This window comes from Lepus europaeus, chromosome 12, assembly GCF_033115175.1.
Source record: "Lepus europaeus isolate LE1 chromosome 12, mLepTim1.pri, whole genome shotgun sequence".
Lineage (NCBI taxonomy): Eukaryota > Metazoa > Chordata > Mammalia > Lagomorpha > Leporidae > Lepus > Lepus europaeus.
The window spans coordinates 25182-44934 of record NC_084838.1 but is presented as its reverse complement, the minus strand read 5'-3'; the positions used below and the strand labels follow the sequence as shown (position 1 = coordinate 44934).

Here is a 19753-nt window from a genome sequence, read left to right as displayed (position 1 = left end):
AGTGGATTTTTGTATAAGTTACAAGGTGGGTGTTTTCCCACATGGCTTCCAGCTGCTCCATCACCAACTGTGGAGCCGACTTTTGTTTCTCCACTGATCTTCGCCTCGGAGTCAGGACTGCCTGTGGTCTGTCTGGGGCTCTGTGCTCCCCGATCTGTCCCCTCCACCCCCACTGTCACAGTACTCCCCCGCTGTGGCTCCAGGTCGACGTCGGATCCAGATGTGCCAGTTGCTCGTGGGTGGCTGCCCTCTGGCAAGGATCAGCTGTTCTAGGCTTTGAAACGGTTTTCTGGGGATTCAGAGCTTCACCGAATTTGTGTCAAATTTGAAAGAATTTTCATCTTAATAACATTGAGTCTGCCAATTCTGAATAATGAGTATCTGACTTGATTTGTATTTTGCTTGATTTTTTTCAACCATATTTCAAGGTTTTCTGAATACATAATTACAGTGTTTTTAGATTTTTTGCTTAAGGACTTCAGTTTTAGTGCAATTGTTAATGGTATTGCTTTTTTAAAAAAGATTTTATTTATTTATTTGAGAAGCAGAGTTACAAGCAGTGAGAGGGAGAGAGAGAGAGAGAGGTCTTCCTTGAGCTGTGCTGATCCGAAGCCAAGAGCCAGGAGCTTCTTCCCGGTCTCCCACGTGGGTGCAGGGGCCCAAGCACGCGGGCCGTCCTCCACTGCCTTCCCAGGCCACAGCAGAGCTGGATGGGAAGATGGGCAGCCGAGTCTCAAACCGGTGCCCATATGGGATGCTGGCGCTGCAGGCGGAGGATTAACCTACTGTGCCACGCCGCCGGCCCCCGTGGTATTGCTTTCTAAAATGCTATTCCAGTTCTCAAATTTCTATCTTTTTCCACGTTATGGCTGACGTGGAGCAAATCAAGTGACTTTTGTTTCTTGGCCATGTGCTTGATTCATGCTATCCCTGTCCGTTGGGATCAGGGCGCGGGTGGAGGCTCGGTTCTTGTCTGAATCTGCCAAGGCGCCGCTGGAAACAATCGGAGCCTTGAATCTTAGGATCCGCCAGGGGGCGCCCGACCACACACGAAGAGCGCACCGAGCTCCCGCTCCGCGCTCCGCGGCCGCCAGGGGGCGCCCGACCACAGCGCGGAGACCGCCGAGTTCCTACCCTGCTCCCGCCGCCGCCAGGGGGCGCGCGGCCGGCCCTCTCAGCCGCGGGAACGGAAGTTTGTCCTCCTCGGGACGGACCCCGGGAGACGCCGCGGCCTGGGGACACCGCGGGCCGAGCCCAGGCGGGAACCGCAGCTTCGTTCTCCTCTGGACCGGGCCGGGGAGACGCCGTCGGGACCTGACTGGCGGGGACTGGGAAAGACGCGGGAAGGGCGCGGGAGAGGCGAGGAAGGTGAGGAAGGTGAGGAAGGTGAGGAAAAAGGCGCGAGTCGCGGCGAAGCCCCGGTCAGTCTTGCCCTCGCCCCCCAGGCACCGCACCTGCACGCGGTTTGTGCGGGTCCGGCGCTGTTGCTGCGTGAAACCCCGGTTCAGCGAACCGGGAGGGAGAAGTGGAGATGTCGCCTCAGGATCCCGGAAAGTGCGGGTGGGCCCGGGGTCCCAGAAAGTGCGGGTGGTCCCGGGGTCCCGGAAAGTGGGGGTGGGCCCGGGGTCCCGGAAAGTGGGGATGGTCCCGGGGTCCCGGAAAGTGCGGGTGGGCCCGTGGTGCCGGAAAGTGCGGGTGGGCCCGGGGTCCCGGAAAGTGCGGGTGGGCCCGGGGTCCCGGAAAGTGCGGGTGGGCCCGGGGTCCCGGAAAGTGGGGATGGTCCCGGGGTCCCGGAAAGTGCGGGTGGGCCCGGGGTCCCGGAAAGTGCGGGTGGTCCCAGGGTCCCGGAAAGTGCGGGTGGGCCCGGGGTCCCGGAAAGTGGGGATGGTCCCGGGGTCCCGGAAAGTGCGGGTGGTCCCGGGGTCCCGGAAAGTGCGGGTGGGCCCGGGGTCCCGGAAAGTGGCGGTGGGCCCGGGGTCCCGGAAAGTGGGGGTGGGCCCGGGGTCCCGGAAAGTGCGGGTGGGCCCGTGGTGCCGGAAAATGGGGGTGGTCCCGGGGTCCCGGAAAGTGCGGGTGGGCCCGGGGTCCCGGAAAGTGGGGATGGTCCCGGGGTCCCGGAAAGTGGCGGTGGGCCCGGGGTTCCGGAAAGTGGGGGTGGTCCCGGGGTCCCGGAAAGTGGGGATGGTCCCGGGGTCCCGGAAAGTGCGGGTGGGCCCGTGGTGCCGGAAAATGGGGGTGGTCCCGGGGTCCCGGAAAGTGGGGATGGGCCCGGGGTCCCGGAAAGTGGCGGTGGGCCCGGGGTCCCGGAAAGTGGGGATGGTCCCGGGGTCCCGGAAAGTGGGGATGGGCCCGGGGTCCCGGAAAGTGCGGGTGGTCCCGGGGTCCCGGAAAGTGGCGGTGGTCCCGGGGTCTCGGAAAGTGGGGGTGGTCCCGGGGTCCCGGAAAGTGGGGATGGTCCCGGGGTCCCGGAAAGTGCGGGTGGTCTCAGGGTCCCGGAAAGTGCGGGTGGGCCCGGCGTCCCGGAAAGTGGGGGTGGTCCCGGGGTCCCGGAAAGTGGGGGTGGTCCCGGGGTCCCGGAAAGTGGCGGTGGGCCCGGGGTCCCGGAAAGTGGGGGTGGTCCCGGGGTCCCGGAAAGTGGGGGTGGTCCCGGGGTCCCGGAAAGTGGGGATGGGCCCGGGGTCCCGGAAAGTGCGGGTGGTCTCGGGGTCCCGGAAAGTGCGGGTGGGCCCGGTTTTGACCCCTGCGTTGTCCTGTCGGGAAGGGGTGGTCGCGCCGGTTTAAAATCCGGTTAGAAGGAGCAGCTCCGGGTTAGCTCTTGGGTGATGGTGGTGGTTTTTCCGATTTATTCACGCATTCGTTTATTCGAGAGGCAGAGAGAGGACGAGAGAGAGGCAGAGAGAGAGCTGCACCGCTGTCCACTCCCCAGATGGCCGCAGTGGCTGGGGCTGGGCCGTCGTCCGCTGGGGTGGGGGCGCTGAAGGCAGGAGCCGGGGAAATGTTCTGGGTCCCAGGTCCCCTGCGTGGGCTGCGGGGACCCAACCCCATTTTCCCTCATCTCTGCCTGGAGGCGGCAGCCGGAGGTGGGTATCAGCGTGGGACACGGGCGTCCCGGGCACCAGGCCGGTGTCCTCTGTCAAGAGTCCCCTGTCCCTTTGCCTGTGTTGATGGCCTAGGCCATTCAGAGGTCAGAGGTCAGTCCCCATGGACGGGGTTTTATTTCTGTGCTCTGTGGGGTTCCCTGGATCTTCCTGTTTGTGCCACTTCTCACTCCCCTGATTGTCATTGTGTGTTGGGGTTTGGAATGGGGCAGGGTCAGTCTCCTCACTTAGGTTTCTGTTTCCGGGACTGCTTTGGCCACTCGGTGCCCCGGGAAGTTCACGTCTCAGGATGATTTCCCAGTGCACGGCTGTGGTGTCCCAGGCTGTGATGACCGTCAGCTCCGTGCTGTGTTTCACTGCGAGTGAGCGCGTCTCTGCGTTTATCTGGAGTTTTGGTGACGCCATTCCCTGATGCTCTGTGGTTCCCAGTGTGCCTCTCCCCAGCCCGCCTCCCTCCTGAGCGCATCACTGCTGGGGCCTTCCTGAGGGTCTGTCAACTCTGATTTCCTGACAGCTCCTTCCTGTCCTGGGATGCGTGGCTGTGGGCTGGACATTCCCAGCTGGTGTGGGTGTGTGGCCGTGGCTTGGACATTCCTGTCCTGGGATGCGTGGCTGTGGGCTGGACATTCCCAGCTGGTGTGGATGCGTAGCCATGGCTTGGACATTCCTGGCATGGGATGCGTGGCTGTGGGCTGGACATTCCCAGCTGGTGTGGGTGTGTGGCCGTGGCTTGGACATTCCTGTCCTGGGATGCGTGGCTGTGGGCTGGACATTCCCAGCTGGTGTGGATGCGTAGCCATGGCTTGGACATTCCTGGCATGGGATGCGTGGCTGTGGGCTGGACATTCCCAGCTGGTGTGGGTGTGTGGCCGTGGCTTGGACATTCCTGGCCGGTGTGGATGCGTAGCCATGGCTTGGACATACCCGGCTGGTGTGGGTGTGTGGCCGTGGCTTGGACATTCCTGGCTGGTGTGGATGCATGGCCGTGGCTTGGACATTCCCGGCTGGTGTGGATGTGTGGCCGTGGGTAGTGCTGTATGTGTGGCCGTGCACGGTCAGCAGCTCAGCGTCCTGGTGTGCTCTTATGGAGACTTTGCCTCAGTGTTTGGACGTGCACTGCAGAGCTGGACCAGAGGGGACTAGGGTGCCCCTGCCCTGACCCTCAGCTCGGCTCGGAGCTCGCAGGAAGGCACGGAGGGCGGAGTTTGCCATGGGTTTGCCCTAACACTCTGCATGTAGAGGAAATTCTCTCCCTTTTCCTAAAACACTTGTGTATTTTATAGGAAAGGGAGAGTGATAGAGGAGAGAGAGGGAGAGAAACAGAGAGCGAGAGAGAGAGAGGTTTCCCACACCCTGACTCACTACCACAATGCCCACAGTGCCAGGATGCAGCCAGGCAAAGGCAAGGAGCCTGGGCCTCTGGGTCCCCGCTCTGGGTGTTGGGAGTCCTGCCCTGAGCCACCATCCACTGCCTCCCAGGTATGTTACAGAAGCTGGTTAGACATGTGGAGCGGCTGGGATCCCCTCTGTACCTGGGCGATGGTCTCTTTGTGAAGCGGCACTGCCCTTGTGGGAGGACCAGGGGTGTTTCCTGTGGCTGGTGCTGTCGGTCATCCTTGGTTTTCTGAAGGAGCTCCCGTGAGTCCAGCATGCGAGGCTGAAATGTGCTGCGGTCGATGGTTTACCCTTGCAGGTCTCTCAGGTGATGGCACACAGGGGGTGGGCTTGACTTTGAGTGGCAGCTGTTACACGGGGAGCAGGGGCTGCAGTTGCACAACTACAGGAGGGAAAGGAGGAGTTTGAAGAGCGACTGCATGGAGCCAGGGAAAGGTGGAGTCCGGGCTGTGAGGGGGGGTCAAGACCAGGGCTGTGGTCAGCGTGAGGACATCATGATTCAGGGCCAGGTTAGGGTTAGGGCTTAGCTTAAAGTCATGTTGTGGGTTTTATTGTGACAGATTGTAATTAGGATTAGCGTTAGAGGTGGAATTGAGGGTTAGGGGTTAGGGTTAGGGCTAAGGTTTAGGGTTCGTGGCTGCAGCTCCCTGCTCATGCACACACCTGGCAGGCAGCAGCAACAGGGGATGGCTCCTCTCTCTCTCCCTCTCCCTCTCCCTCTCTCTCTCCCTCTCACCACAGACCCTTTCCTCCCCCCAGCACCTGGGATCCTCAGCCTCATTCTGTCGACACCCAGCCTGCATCCAGACTGACAGCTCACCTGTCTGTGCACCTGCTCAGGAGCTGTCCCCTCTGGCAGCAGGCCCGTGTGTCCATCACATGCCAAATGCCCAAGTAGCCAGGTCCCTCCTTAATGGGCCTCTGAGTGTCCATCACACTGACCCCGAGGTGCAGCCTGCCCGGGCTGGCCGTCCGTCAACCTGCAAGAATGACAGCTGGGGCTGTGGTGTCTGGCCTAAGTGATTGCTCGCGTTGATTCTAGTTTATTATTTTTATTTAAAATGCAATGAAATGCAATATGATCATTATTTCTCATGCATTTAAATGCAATCGTTAAATTATTTTAATGCATTTAAATGCAATCGTTAAATTATTTTAATGCATTTAAATGCAATTGTTAAATTATCTTTAATGCATTTAAATGCAATCGTTAAAGACCCCATAGCTTTTTTTGTAAAAATGTGATATTCTTATTATTTTTAATGTCTTTAAATGCCATCTCTAAATGCCCTATAGCTTATTTTCTTTTGCATAAAAATGTGATATTCTTACTATTTTTAATGCATTTAAATGCAATCTTTAAATACAACATAGCTTATTTTTTGAAATATGCAATGTTATTATTTTTAATGCATTTAACTGCAATCTTTAAATATTCCATAGTGTATTTTTAAAAAAGCAATATTATTACTTTTATTAATTCATTTAAATGCAATCTTTAAAGGCCCCCATAGCTTTTTTTTGTAAAAATGTGGTATTATTTTAATGCAATTAAATGCAATCTTTAAATGATTTTTATGCAGTTAAATGCAATCATTATTTTTAATGCCTTTCAATGCAATCTTCAAATACCCTATAGCTTATTTACTTTCTTTAAATATGCAATATCATTATCATTAATGCATTTAAATGCAATCTTTAAATGCCCCATAGTTTGTTTATTTTCTGTAAGAATGCGATATTATTTTTACTTATGTGTTTAAATGCAATCTCTAAATGATTTCAATGCATTTAAATGCAACTATTATTATTCTTAATGCCTTTAAATGCAATCCTCATAGACCCCATATTTTTTAAATATACAATATTATTCATATTACTTTTAATGCATTTAAATGCAATCTTTAAATAAATATCCCATAGCTTATTATTTTGTAAAAATACAATATTACTATTATTTTTATTGACGCACTTAAATGCAATCTTCAAATTATTTTAATGCATTTAAATACATATTTAACTTTTTTATGACATAGCAATCAAATGAAATATTATTTTTAATGCATTTAAATACAATCACTAAAGACCCCATTCTGTAAGAATGCATTATTAATATTATTTTCATTAATGCATTAAATGCAATCTTTGAAGACCCCATAAATTAAGTGTTATGTTATTATTTTTTATTTTTTAATTTTTAAAATTATTTTAATGCCTTTATATGCAATGTTTAATAATTTTAATGACTTAAATGCAATCTTTAAATACCCCGTGGCTTATTTATTTTTTGTAAAAATGCAGTATTAGTAATTTTTGTGCATTTAAATCAATTTAATTTTTATGATTATTGCAAATTACTTTTAATGCATTTAAATGCAATCTTCAAAGACTGCATAACTTATATTTTTGTAAAAGTGTGATATTAATTTTAATCCATTTAAATGTAATCATTAAATGATTTTAATGCATTTAAATGCAGTCTTTAAATACCCCATAGCTTAAATGCAGTATTATTTTTAATGCATGTAATGCAATATTCTATATTTTATGTGATTCTGCAATATTATCATTTTAATGCCTTTAAATGTAATCATTAAGTATCCCATATCTTACTTATTTGTTTTTTTTTGTTATTTTTAAAAGACTTATTTTATTTATTTGAAATACAGTTACAGAGAGAGGGGGAGAGAGGGGGGGGTGTCTTCCATCTGCTGGTTCACTCCCTAATTGGCCACAATGGCCCGAGCTGCGCCGATCCGAAGCCAGGAGCCAGGAGCTTCTTCCAGGTCTCTCATGCAGGTGCAGGGGCCAAGCTCTTGGGCCATCTTCTACTGCTTTCCCAGGCCACAGCAGAGAGCTGGACAGAGTGGAGCAGCCGGGACTCTGGTGCTCTGCTAAATCACAGTACCAGCCCCTCTATTTTTTTCATGCAAAATGCAATATTATTATTTATTAAATTTAAATGTGATTTATAATTTTTATGTTGTTATTCTTAATGCATTTAAATGCAATCTTTAAATACCCCACAGCTTGTTTTTAATGCAAAATGCAAGTCCGATTATTTTTAATGCATTTAGATGCAATCTTTAATTTTTGTATTATTTTGCAATATTATTTTAATGCATTTAAATGAATATTTAAATACTCCATAATTTACTTACTTTTTAATACAAAATGCAATCTTGTTATTTTAATGCATTTAAATGCAATCCTTTTATGATTATTTTGCAACATTATTTTGATGCCTTTAAATGCAATATTTGATTTTTATGATTTTTTACAATATTATTATTTTAATGCATTTAAATGCAATCTTTAAATACCCCAGGAGCTCCATCCAGATACCCTAGGTGTGTATGAGCAGAGAGCTGCAGCCAGCGGCTCCATCTTGGTCTCTCAGGCGTGCACGAGCAGGGAGCTCAGCCAGGAACCAGGAGCTCCATCCGGGTCTCCCCCTACCCCCCACAGAAATCCTTGGAGGAGTCCAAGATTCTGGGTGCAGGAGAGTCTGGCAGCCGAGGCGAGAAATCTTCGAGACAGAGAGAGAGGATTATGGATGCCTCCTGGGTTTTCACTGGAATGCAATCAGGGCACTAATGGCCCTGTTCCATATGCATGAGCGAATTTACAGATCCGGGATTCGTCTTTTATAGCCATGAATAGCCTGGACTTAAATAACCAGCCAGGAGTAGGCACAAAAAATAAAATAAAATAAAAAACCAATGTCTTCTATATGCATCCCCAGAAGCAGCTGACAGCCTTGGGTCTGGAGGACACAGGCCCCATGTTGCTAAGGAGCACATAACATTCTAGAAAAATAGAACCAATGTCTTCCATACTCATCCCCAGGAGCAGCTGACAGCCTTGGTACTAACTACAGTACAAAGGCCTGTGCAGCTAAGGGGTGGAGAACATTCTAGAAGAACATAGAACATTCTAGAAGAGGCACAGAACAGTCTAGAAAGGCATAGAACATACTAGGAAAAAAAACCCAATGTCTTCCATATTCCTACCCAGAAGCAGCTGATAGCCCTGGATCTGGAGGACACAAGCCCTGTGCAGCTAAGCAGCATAGAACAGTCTAGAAGCTCATAGAACATTCTAGACAGTTCTAAGCCACCAAGAAGGCTGCCTGACTGCTGGATTTCTGCTGACTGCAGATGTATCAGGTGTGCATCATGTGTATATAAGGTGTGTCTCAAGGAGAGTCAGGGTAGTAACTTCCCATATGCAAATGAGACTGGCACGGGGGCGGGACTTCTCCACATCCATCCAGGGCCAATGCCAAGGCAGAGACCCTCAGGACTGCCTGTATACCAGTGAGACTGTTGAGGGGCCATGGCTTCCACCCAGTAGGTGTCTTGCAAAAGCAGCAGCCTGGCTCTTTTGCATATGCATGAGCACAGATTGAAATACAAATCAGGCAACCCCACTACCACCCAAAAATATTAAATTAAAAAATGGTCCCTGTGCATCATGTGGTCCTGCCAATCGCCTGTGCCAGGAGCAGTGGGCGGGATCAGCAGTGGGAGGGCCCAGAGCAGCTGCACACGGACCCAGAGTGCACAGCAGGAGTCAGAGCCAGCAAACAGGAACCCTACCTGTGGCTCCTGCCAGGTGTGGGTGCCTGTCACTCACCTGTCACTCGCCTGTCATGGCTCTGATCCGCTGCCTCCTCCCCTCAGATGCACCTGTCAATTCCCATCAGCCACAGCAGCTCGATCTCTGTCTCTCTCATCAAAGGTACTCATTTGCATATGATGTATCCATTTGGCCTCATTTGCATATAATGTATAAATTCTGCCTCATTTGCACACAATGCATGCAGACTCATTTGCATGCAGTGATGTATCAATTTCAGACTCATTTGCATACAGTGTTTCCATTCACCCTCATTTGCATAGTATGTGCCCATTCAGCCTCATTTCCATACAAGGTATTCATTTGGACTCATTTGCATACGATGCATCCAATCGGCCTTTGTGTATAAATTTGGCCTCATTTGTGTACAGTGATTTGCATGTGTACTCCTTGGACAGCCAATGAGAGCTTTCATCTTCGTGACGCAGGTGGCAGGCTCATGAATATGGAAATCCGCTTCCTCGTGGACTGCAGTTCTGATGGCCCTAGTATTTGGGGGTGCTCGAGGAAGTGGATGACCGCTGATTGATCTGATTGATTTTGGGTTGTTTATTTGATTTCACTTGGACACCTGGGCACACCTGTCCCAGCCCCAGTGGAGGTCTTCCCCACCACCCCTTCTCTGCTCAGCCTGGCGTCCAACATTCCAACATGCATGCCCACACCCTTCCCTCCTCCCCCTAGCCCGGTCCATGACCTCTGACCTCCCCTGACCTCAGCCGCCGCCACCTCCCCCACCCCCGCCTGCTGGTCTGCCAGGCTGGAAGGTCCCTGCGTTTGATAGACAGCGGCTGTGCCAGAAGATAGACAGATTGCGTGCTCCCTCCCCCTTCCCCACAGCCAGCCCCGCATGCTGAAGCGCTTAACCCCTCCTCGTGCATTTTGCAAATTTTTAAAATAATTAAAATTGAAACAAAAGACCCCATTCCGGGCACAGGAAACAAGGCAGCAGCCAGGACCCTGGCCCGGAAATCCCCCCACTCCTCCCGATCCTGGAAACCGCAAATGATTTTTTGGTTTTTTTTTTTTTTTTTTGGTTTTTTTGTTTTGTTTTGTTTTTTGTTTTTGCAAAACTTGAGCTATTTTGCAAAACTCAAGGTCTTTTGCAAAAATTCAAGCTTTTTGCAAAACCCAAGCTCAGAAAATCCAAGCTTTTGCAAAAACTCGAGCTGGTTTGCAAAACCTGAGCTGTTTGCAAAACCCAAAGGTTTTTGCAACACCCAAGCTTCTTGCAAAATCCAACTTTTTTGCAAAATGCAAGCTTTTTTGCACAACTCGACCTGTTTGCAAAACCCAAGCTTCTTGCAAGTTGCAAACATTTATGCAAAACCCAAGCTTTTGACCTTTTTGCAAAATCCCAGCTTCTTGCAAAATGCAAGCTTTTTTGCAAAACCTGAGCTGTTTGCAAAACCCAAGCATTTTGCAAAATCCAAGCTTCTTGCAAAACCTAAGCTTCTTGCAATATCCCAGCATTTTGCAAAATGCAAGCTTTTTTGCACTACTCGACCTGTTTGCAAAACCCAAGCTCTCTGCAAAATCCAAGGTTTTTTGCAAAACCCGAGCTGTTTTGCATAATTCAAGATTTTTGCAAAACCCAAGCTTCTTGCAATATCCCAGCATTTTGCAAAATGCAAGCTTTTCTGCACAACTCGACCTGTCTGCAAATCCCAAGCTTTCCGCAAAATCCAAGCTTTTTTGCAAAATTCAAGCTTTCTTGCAAAATCCATGCTTTTTGCAAAACTCATTTTGCAAAGCCCGAGCTCAGAGTTCCTACGAGGTTGCTGCAGGCTGGAGCCGAGGGCTTTGTAACCTGACACTTACCCGCCCTTTTGATTGGCATGCCCGGAGGAGGGGCGCCCAGCCCCGCAGGGGATGGCCCAGGTCCTAGTGCACCTGCTGCACTACGTGGGGAGAGACCTGGATGGAGCTCCGGGCCTCAGCTCCCGGATCGTGCACACCTGAGACCGGGATAGAGCTCCTAGATCGTGGCCGAGGCTCCCTCCAGGTCTCCCACAGGTGGGTGCAGCAGGTGCACCAGGACCTGAGCCGTGTCCTGCGGCTGCCTGCTTCCAGGTGAGCTACAGTCGGGAGCCAGGAACTACATCTGGGTCTCCTAGGTGTGCACGAGCAGACCTTTGCTCTGTTTACAAAAAAATTAGGTGTGCACCTGAGACACCTGACACTCAGGCCTCGTGCAAAATACAAACCCCCAGGGCTTTTTTTATTTTTGTTTTGTGCTGGTTTTGAATGACAGGTCTGGGGCCAGGCCAGGCCTTGTCTCTCTGGCTGATCACATGCATGCATGTACTTTGAGTTTTGTTTTGCTTTCAGGTCAAAGTTTTTGTACACGCATGCATGCACATGGGTTCCCCAGCTCCTGCGTTCTCTCCCACAAGCAACCCCAGACTGGATAGCGGCCTACAGCCCCCCAGCTCCTCTGCAAAGGGGCCCCGCCAGAGGGGGTGTCGGAGCCGCGGTGCTGGTTCCTCGGGTACCATGGCTGCCAGGGACCCCTGCAAGGTGGGGGTCGCTGGTTCTTTACATCAGGAGCCCGGCCAAGGCGGGGATTGGTCTCTGGTTTTCGCGCTGTCAGGAGCCCCTCTGAGGGGTCTCTGGTTCTTTCCATCGGAGGCCCTTCCGCCAGGGGTCGGGCTGGTTCAGGAGTCTGTGGGGGCAGGAAGGGGGCCGCTCCCACAACCGGGCACTCAGCACCTCTCCCTCTTGGACCCCGCCCAGTCCCCCCCCCCCCCGCGACCCTCACCTTTGGTTCGCTGCCACTCAGCGTAATTGACAGCTGTCTGTCTGGTCTTGACAGGGACTGCGGGTCCACAGGAAAAAATCTCAGCTATAGGGCAGTTTTCCGGACATGGGGAGTGGGTGGGAGGGGGTCATTTCCCTGCACCTGTAAGCCTATGGAATGTTCTAGAAACTCGAGGGTGTGCGCATGAGCAGGCAACACTGGGCTCCTGATGCAGACGGCCCATGTTATACAAGGGTCCCATCTGCATGGACTGGGCAGTGTCCAGTGTCCTCTTAGGGGATCAGCTCTGGGGTCCAGAGGCCTTTTAGGGGTCAGGCAAGGGGCAGCTTTAGGGCCTTGTGCACCTGCTGCATCCACGTGAGAGACCTGGATGGATCTCCTGGCTGTAGCTCCCTGCTCTTTGAACTTGGCTACCAAATATTAATAATAAAAAAATAAGTTGCATATATATACATTTTTTTAATTCTGAAAGCATGACAAATCTTCGCGACGTAAAGGCAGCCGAGGACACGCGCGCCCGCGCACAACTCCTGCTTGCCAGGTGCGCAGCCCGCGTGAGACCCGCCCAATTTGCAAAGTCCACAAACATCATTGGTGCCAGGGCCATGTTTGATTGGCAGGGGGAGGAGCCCAAGGTGATTGGCGGGGGGAGGAGCCCCAGGTGATTGATTGACAGGGAGAGGAGCCCCAGGTGATGGCAGAAGGTGGAGACCTGAGCCTGTAGCCAGAGCAGACGAGGACGCCAGGTGGTAAGAGGGCAGGGCAAAGGGCGTTGGGTGGGATAAAACAAATAAAACAGGATGTAAAATAAAAAATAAAAGTAAGATAAAACAAAATAAAATACAAAATAAAACAGGTCCCCAGGTGAGCAGCCCCTCCCAGGTGTCGCAGGTTTCCCAGGGGTGTCACCTGCTGCCCGCGCTTCCCCGCAACTGCCTATGCACGGAGGTCCCCCCACCTTTCTGCCCATCACGACCCCCACAGCCCCGCGCTCAGCACCGCAACTCCTTTTAATCTTATTAATTTTGCTTCCTTTTTTTTTTTTTTTAAAGAAAAAACTCTCCTATGTACAATATTGCACTTGCTGCGCCTGGCACCTGCCAATCACGCGCGCCCCCTGTCACTCAACTGGGTCCGAGTCCCAATCTCCCCTCCCCTATCCCCACCCTGCAAAAAAGACACACACACACACCCCTGGGCGCACCTGCAAAAGGCAACACGTGGGTGAGCCCTGGAGCCAGCCAAGTGTACCAGTGCGCTCCGGGCCGGGCCGCACCTGCGCTCACCTGAGTGCTCAGAGGGACCCAGCAACCCACGCGCGCCGTCTCGGCACCGCGCACGAGGCCCGCGCGTCACGGAGCGCTGTCGGGGGGACCCCCCCCGGTCGGGATCCCGCGGTTGGTTCCGAGTTCGGTTCGGGCCCGCGCGCTGGCGCAATGTCCGGTGCCAGGATGCACATGCTCCACCCCAGCCCTGCCTCCCCCCACACCGCATACAAAGATCCCTCCCCTGGTCTCAGGGACCCCGCACCCAGGGCAGGGGTCAGAGGCCGAGGGCCTCGGCGTGCTTGCGCGCCTTGAGCCGCAGGTCGGCGATGCTGGAGCTCTTGGTGCTGCTCGCGGCGGCCGCGGAGTCGGCGAGCGAGGCGGCGAGGGGCAGCCCGAACGCGGGCGGCGGCGGCGGGAACACGAGGTAGGGCGCGTGCGCCGCCGCCGCCGCCGCCGCCGCCGCCGCCAGGTGCGGGTGCAGGTGCGCGTGCGCGGCCACGCCTTCCAGCTGCAGCTGGGCTTGCACCTGCAGGGAGCGGAGCGCGCGCGTCGGGGACGGGCAGAAGCCCCGCAGCCGCCTCCCCGGCTTCCGGAGACCCAAGCCCAGCTCCCAGCGCCTCCAGCCCCCGACGTGCGTCCGGGACCCGGATGGGGAACAGGGCGCATGCTCCGCGCACGCGGCGTCTGCAGCAGCTCGTAGCCCCCGGGCCCCCCACCCAGACCTTAGCCAGGTGCGCCGCTCACCTGTTGGAAAGGCATGCGCAGGGCGCCCATGTTGACGTATGGAGCCACGCGGCAAGCGTCCAGGTGATTGGCAGGCCCCAGCAGCACTCCTGCCCAGGGGTGGGGGGGCGACAGCAAACAGAAGGGGGTTCCCCCAACTGGCTCGGCCCCGCCCGCAGGCCTGTCCTTCACGCACTCGTTCGTCTGCGCAAGCGCGCGTGCTGTCCTCCGGCCCCCGCACCCCCACCCCGTCGCTCACTCACTGGCGCTTGTGCGCGCGTTGGCTCCGCCCCCACCCGGGCACCTGTCCGTCACTCACCTTTGTGCATCTGGTTCTCCTGCTTCCGGCACTTGGCTCTGCGGTTCTGAAACCAGACCTGAGGGACGGGCGGGCAAAATGCATTAAAATAAAATCAGGGTGAGGGCTGGTGCCAGCGAAGTTTGGGGATTGTGAACCACAAAAGCAATCCTTAAAAACAAATACCTGGACGGCGCGGCTGACCCAGTTTGGTCCGGTTTCGACGGCGGCCCAGCCAGGTCCCGCCCCCCTCCCTGCAGCACTGCCCTGGCGGAAACATTCTGGAGCATTCCAGAATGTTCCGTGCCAGGTTGATTGGCAGCAAGGCTGCAGCCACCCTGAACCTCTTTTGATTCATTTTTTTGTGTGAGTCTGTGAATGCATTTTAAAAGGAAAAATGCATTTTCTTTAAACATAAAAATAATTAAAAAATAAAATATTAAAAATCAACAGAAATTAATATGCCCATGCAGGCTGTTCCTCTTGGCCTTGATCTTTTTTAAAAACGGAATTAAAAATAATGTAACAATAAAAATAATACAACTATGAAAAATAAAAGTAAACCGAAATTAAAAAGAATACATGCAAATGACAGGGGAGGACACTTCGCACCAGAATCTGCTTGGAGTGCCACGGAGAAAAATGGCCAGCAAAAAATAAAATTAAAAACCTTGAAAAAAAATTCAATAAAAAAAAACCTGGCTCCCATAAAACCAGCGCTAATGGACTTAAAAAATTAATAATCATAAAAAATCAATCAACGTGAGGCAGCAGCAGCCCCTGGGCGGATGCACGGCCCTGAGTGTGCTAATAGGCGAGGTGGATCCGTCTACACTGCGGGGAGCCACTTTATTGCTTCATTAGCTCGGCCGGGCTAATCCGATTTCGCCGCGCGCGTCCCATTAGTGCGAATGAAGGATGACGTTTCATTTCGCTGCCGCGGCCCAGGCAAGTGGCGAAATGCTCGCCTGTAATTCGATTTCTGCCTGCGAGCTCATAACTCTGCATCAGGGGCCCCTCCCCCGGGAGCAGCGGGACAGGCCGGGCTGCTCGGAGAAATACACACAAAATAAAATCATCATAAATAAGCCCCAACAAGTAGCTCAATTGGTTGGGCGCGGCTGTGGGTTTATTTCCTGCAGATGGCTTCTTGGTGCAGATAGCGAGCTGCAGACAGGGCTGAGTGGGGTCTGCGCTGGATGCGAGGCTGCATGGTGTGCCTGGCAGGTTTCGCATGGATCCAGTTCGCAAGGTCTGAGTGCGCCCGCCCTGAGTGAAGGAATGAATGCCTTGAATGAATGAATGCGCCTGCCCTTTATGAACGAATATCCTGACTGAATGAATTCCCTTGCCTACCGTCTACCTGTGCAGCTGTACACCTCTGTACCTGGCTCACCTGTGGCCCTGGCTCACCTGGACGCACACCTGGCTCACCTGAAAATCAGCTGTCTGCTGTCACTCACCTGCAGGTGTGCCTCGGAGAGCCCCAGGTGCTGGCTCCTGGTAACGCACCCGTCCCTGTCAGCTGTCACTCACCTGCACCAGCGCCTCTGAGAGCCCCAGGAACGCGTCCGAGTGGTGCACCTGTCACCTGTAACTCACCTGCCACTCTCCCGTCAGCTGTCACTCACCTGAACTCTGGCCTCTGGCCTCTGAGAGCCCCAGGCGCTGCCTGAGCTCCTCGAGCACGAACCATCTTGGTAATGCACCTGTCACCTGTCACTCACCCGTCAGCTTTCACTCACCTGGACGCGGGCCTCCGAGAGCCCCAAGCGCTGGCTGAGCTCCTCGCGCATGAACGCGTCTGGATAGTGCGTCTCTTCGAACAGCCGCTCCAGCGCCTGCAGCTGCTCCAGTGAGAAGTTCGTGCGGCTTCGCCGCGGCTTCAGCCGGGCCCCGCCCCCGCCGCCTTCCTCCTCCTCCTCCTCTTCGGCCTTCAGGGCGCCTGTGCGGGAGGGGGTGGGGGGGAGGAGAAGAGACCGGGTCTACAGCGGGCCCAGGACTTCCACGTGTGCTGGAGGTGGGATGCAGGCTGGGCATGCTGCTTTACTATCGACCATCGGTCATTAATGATCGAATATCGATTAATTGTTATTTACTATCAATTATTTAATTATCCATTATTGGTAATTGATCATTGTTGATTATTAATATTGATAATCGATCAATTATTGCTGGTTGCGAATTATTGTTAGTATCGACGGTCTACTGACTATTGATAATTGACTGCATCTGTTATTAATTATCAATGTTATTAAGTATTAATTACTACCATTAGTTATTGATATTATTGATTATTAATAATTCTTATTGGCTATGGATTATGATAGTTTTTCGAGTCCACCGCTGCCGGCGACGACCACAGCGTGAGAGCCCCACACGCGCTGGGCCCGCTAAAGACTGCCTTATGACTATTAATTATTTATTATTATTATTAATAATTATTACTATTTCGGCTCTGCCACTGCGGCTACAACAACGCACCAGTGTCCCTTGGGTGCACGGGCAATCCGCACGCGCTGGGCCCTCCAAACCCTTTATTATTATTATAATTAACTAAGATTAATTATTATTATTATTTTATCTTCTTCACCACTGCCGGTTACAACAAAACACAAGTTTCTGCTGGGTGTGTGCGAGACCCGCACACGCTGGGTCCTCCGAATGCTCCTTCTCCATTATTATTAATTATTATTATTCCGATGAAGACCGAAGTGTGCGAGACAATCACCGGGCCTCCGGAGGCTGTCTGTGATTATTATTTATTAATAATAATTATTAATAATAATCATTATTTCATCTCCAGCACTTCCGGCTACAGCAATGCATGAGTTTCCACTGAGTGCATGCCAGACCTGCATGCACTGGGCCCTCTGAATGCTTTATTATTATTATTTATAATTATTATTATTATTAACTATTATCAGTGTCGTTTCTGCTCCACCACTGCCAGCTACAACAATGCACGAGTGCCGCTGGTTGCGTGCAGACAGCTGGGCCCTCCGAATGCTGCTTTAGTATTATTAACTAACATTAACTAATCATTAAAATAATGTTGCACGAATTTCTGCTGGCTATGTGTGAGACCCTAACGCTCCGAATGCGCCATTATTAATCCTTGTTATTAATCACTATTATTGATATTTCCCCATTTCCGCCTGCCAAAACGGACCTTTTTTTTTTTTTTTTTTTAAATGTTTGCCCTGGGAGGAAGCAGGCCTGAGTGAGCCAGGCCAGGAGGTCTGCGCCCCTGTGCCCTGGTCCAGGACCCCCCCACCCTCCCCCACCCCAGCCCTGCCACCTGCGAGGCCCGTGGGCCTGGTTTTGATTTGCACCTGGGCGGCTGCCTGCCTGTGACGGAAATGAGGGAAAAAAAAAAAAAAAGATTTTGACCCAGACTTTGTGCAAATGCAGTGAGGAGACCCGGACTTTGTGCAAATCCTCTGAGAATCAGACTTGGTGGAAATTGTTTAAGGAGGTTGATATTCTGTGCAAATCCTCTGAGGAGACCAGGACTTTGTGTAAATCCTGTGAGGAGACCCCGACGTGGTGCCAAAATCTGAGGTGACTGATATTTTGTGCCAATTGTCTGAGGAGACTGACATTTTGTACCAGTCGTCTGAGGAGACCGGGACTTCGTGCAAATCATCCGAGACTGGGAATTTGGGCAAATGCTTTGAGGAGACTCAGACTTTGCCCAATCTTCCGAGGACACCGGGCTTTGTGCAAAGCGTCTGAGGAGACAGGGACTTTGTAAAATCATCTGAGGAGACCCGGACTTTGTGCGAATTATCTGAGGAGATTGATATTTTTTGCAAATTCTTTGAGGAGACTCGGATTTTGCGCAATCTTCTGAGGACACCCGGGCTTTGTGCAGAGCGTCTGAGGAGATCGGGACTTTGTGCAAATCTGAGGTGATTGATATTTTGTGCAAATCGTCTGAGGAGACCGGGACTTCGTACAAATCATCTGAAGAGACTCGGACTTTGTGCAAATGCTGAGGAGACCCAGACTTCGTGCAAATGCTTTGAAGAGACCCGGACTTTGTGCAATCTTTTGAGAACACCCGGGCTTTGTGCAAAGCGTCTGAGGAGATCGGGACTTTGCGCAAATCTGAAGTGATTGATATTTTGTGCGAATCGTCTGAGGAGACCGGGACTTTGTACAAATCATCTGAGGAGAGACCTGGACTTCGTGCAAATGCTGTGAGGGGACCCGGACTTTGAGCAAATCTTCTGAGGTGACTGGTATCTTGTGCAAATCGTCTGAGGAGACCGGGACTTTGTGCAAATCTGAAGTGATTGACATTTTGTACGAATCGTCTGAGGAGACCGAGACTTCGTGCAAATGCTGTGAGGAGACCCGGACTTTGTGCCAATCTTCTGAGGTGACTGGTATCTTGTGCAAATCGTCTGAGGAGAACGGGACTTTGTGCAAATCTGAGGTGATTGACATTTTGTACGAATCGTCTGAGGAGACCGGGACTCTGTGTAAATCGTCTGAGGAGACCCGGACGTCGAACAAATCGTCTGTGACCCGGACTTCGCGCAGATGCTGTGAGGAGACCCGGACTTTGTGCCAATCTTCTGAGGAGATTGATATTTTGTTCAAGTCGGCTGTGAAGATTCGGACTTTGTGCAAACGCTCTGAGAAATCACAGACTTTGTGCAAATGCTGTGAGAGACTCGGACTTTGTGCAGACCTTCTGAGGAGATTGAGATTTTGCTCAGCTCCTCTGAGGAGACCGGGACTTTGTGCAAATCTTCTGAGATTGATATTTTGTTCAAATCGCTGTGGAGACCCAGACTTTGTGCAAATCCTATGAGGAGACCCGGACTTTGTGCAAATTGTCTGAGGAGACCCGGACTTTCTCGCAGTCGGCGGGTGGCGGACCGGGGAGCACCCCGCGTGCTTGCATACACCTTAGAGGCGGCGGCTGCTTGGCCAGGGGGGGTGGGGTTCCCCGATGGACAGCGAGACCCCCCCCCCCACGTCAGCCCTGGCCCTGTCTGTGTGTTTCCTTAGCGATCCTACCCGAGACAGAGAGACTTGAGTGAGCTCCGGGTGGGGGAGTAATCTTACCTTCGGGGGCGCCCCTGGTCGCGCCAGGGTCCCGGCTTCGGTCCTTGTGTCCGTCGTCGTCCGCCGGGTCCTTGAACAGCCGCAGCGTGCAGCGTCCGGTGCCGCCGTCGTCGCTGCGGTCCGCCAGGCCAGGCTCCAGAACTTGGCGGAAGCTGAGCGGGTCCCGCTTGGGTCCGCCATCCGCACCTTCCCCACCCGAGGGACTGGGGCGATCGAAAGATTGGGACACGAAGGCGGTGAGTTGTTCCATCGTTCCGCTGTGGCCCTTGTACGCGCGATCGCCCGCTCGCTCCCTCGTTCGCTCGTTCTCCACCTGGTCCGGCGCTTCGAGGGATGCGTTGTGGGTCTCGCCTACGCGCTATTTATATGCGCGGGTCTGCCTGTGCCCTGCCCCCCCCCCCCCCCCAGCCCGCGCGCGCTCTCTCTTTCTCGCTTGCTCGCTCTGTCTAGAGCAATTAGGGGTCTGCAGCCGCGGACGCTGGCGGAG

General features: G+C 52.4%; 1 protein-coding gene across 1 annotated transcript; it reads right to left on the bottom strand.

The window, feature by feature from the left end:
- Positions 1-13437: 13437 nt before the first annotated feature.
- LOC133771105 (short stature homeobox protein-like) lies at positions 13438-19516 on the bottom strand. The gene is made up of 5 exons (XM_062206822.1): positions 19267-19516; positions 15930-16129; positions 14206-14263; positions 13908-13996; positions 13438-13689 (listed from the first exon to the last, which is right to left on the bottom strand). Exons 1-5 carry the CDS (start codon positions 19514-19516, stop codon positions 13438-13440), a joined length of 849 nt encoding a protein of 282 aa, XP_062062806.1.
- Between the last annotated feature and the right edge of the window lie 237 nt (positions 19517-19753).

Excerpts from the sequence above, each read along its gene's own strand:
- LOC133771105 (XM_062206822.1), bottom strand. The coding sequence starts at position 19,516 with ATGGAACAACTCACCGCCTTCGTGTCCCAATCTTTCGATCGCCCCAGT. Across the intron at positions 16,130-19,266 it reads GACCAGGGGCGCCCCCGAAG|GCGCCCTGAAGGCCGAAGAG; the intron begins GTAAGATTACTC and ends CCTCCCGCACAG. Across the intron at positions 13,690-13,907 it reads TGCGCATGCCTTTCCAACAG|GTGCAAGCCCAGCTGCAGCT; the intron begins GTGAGCGGCGCA and ends CGCTCCCTGCAG.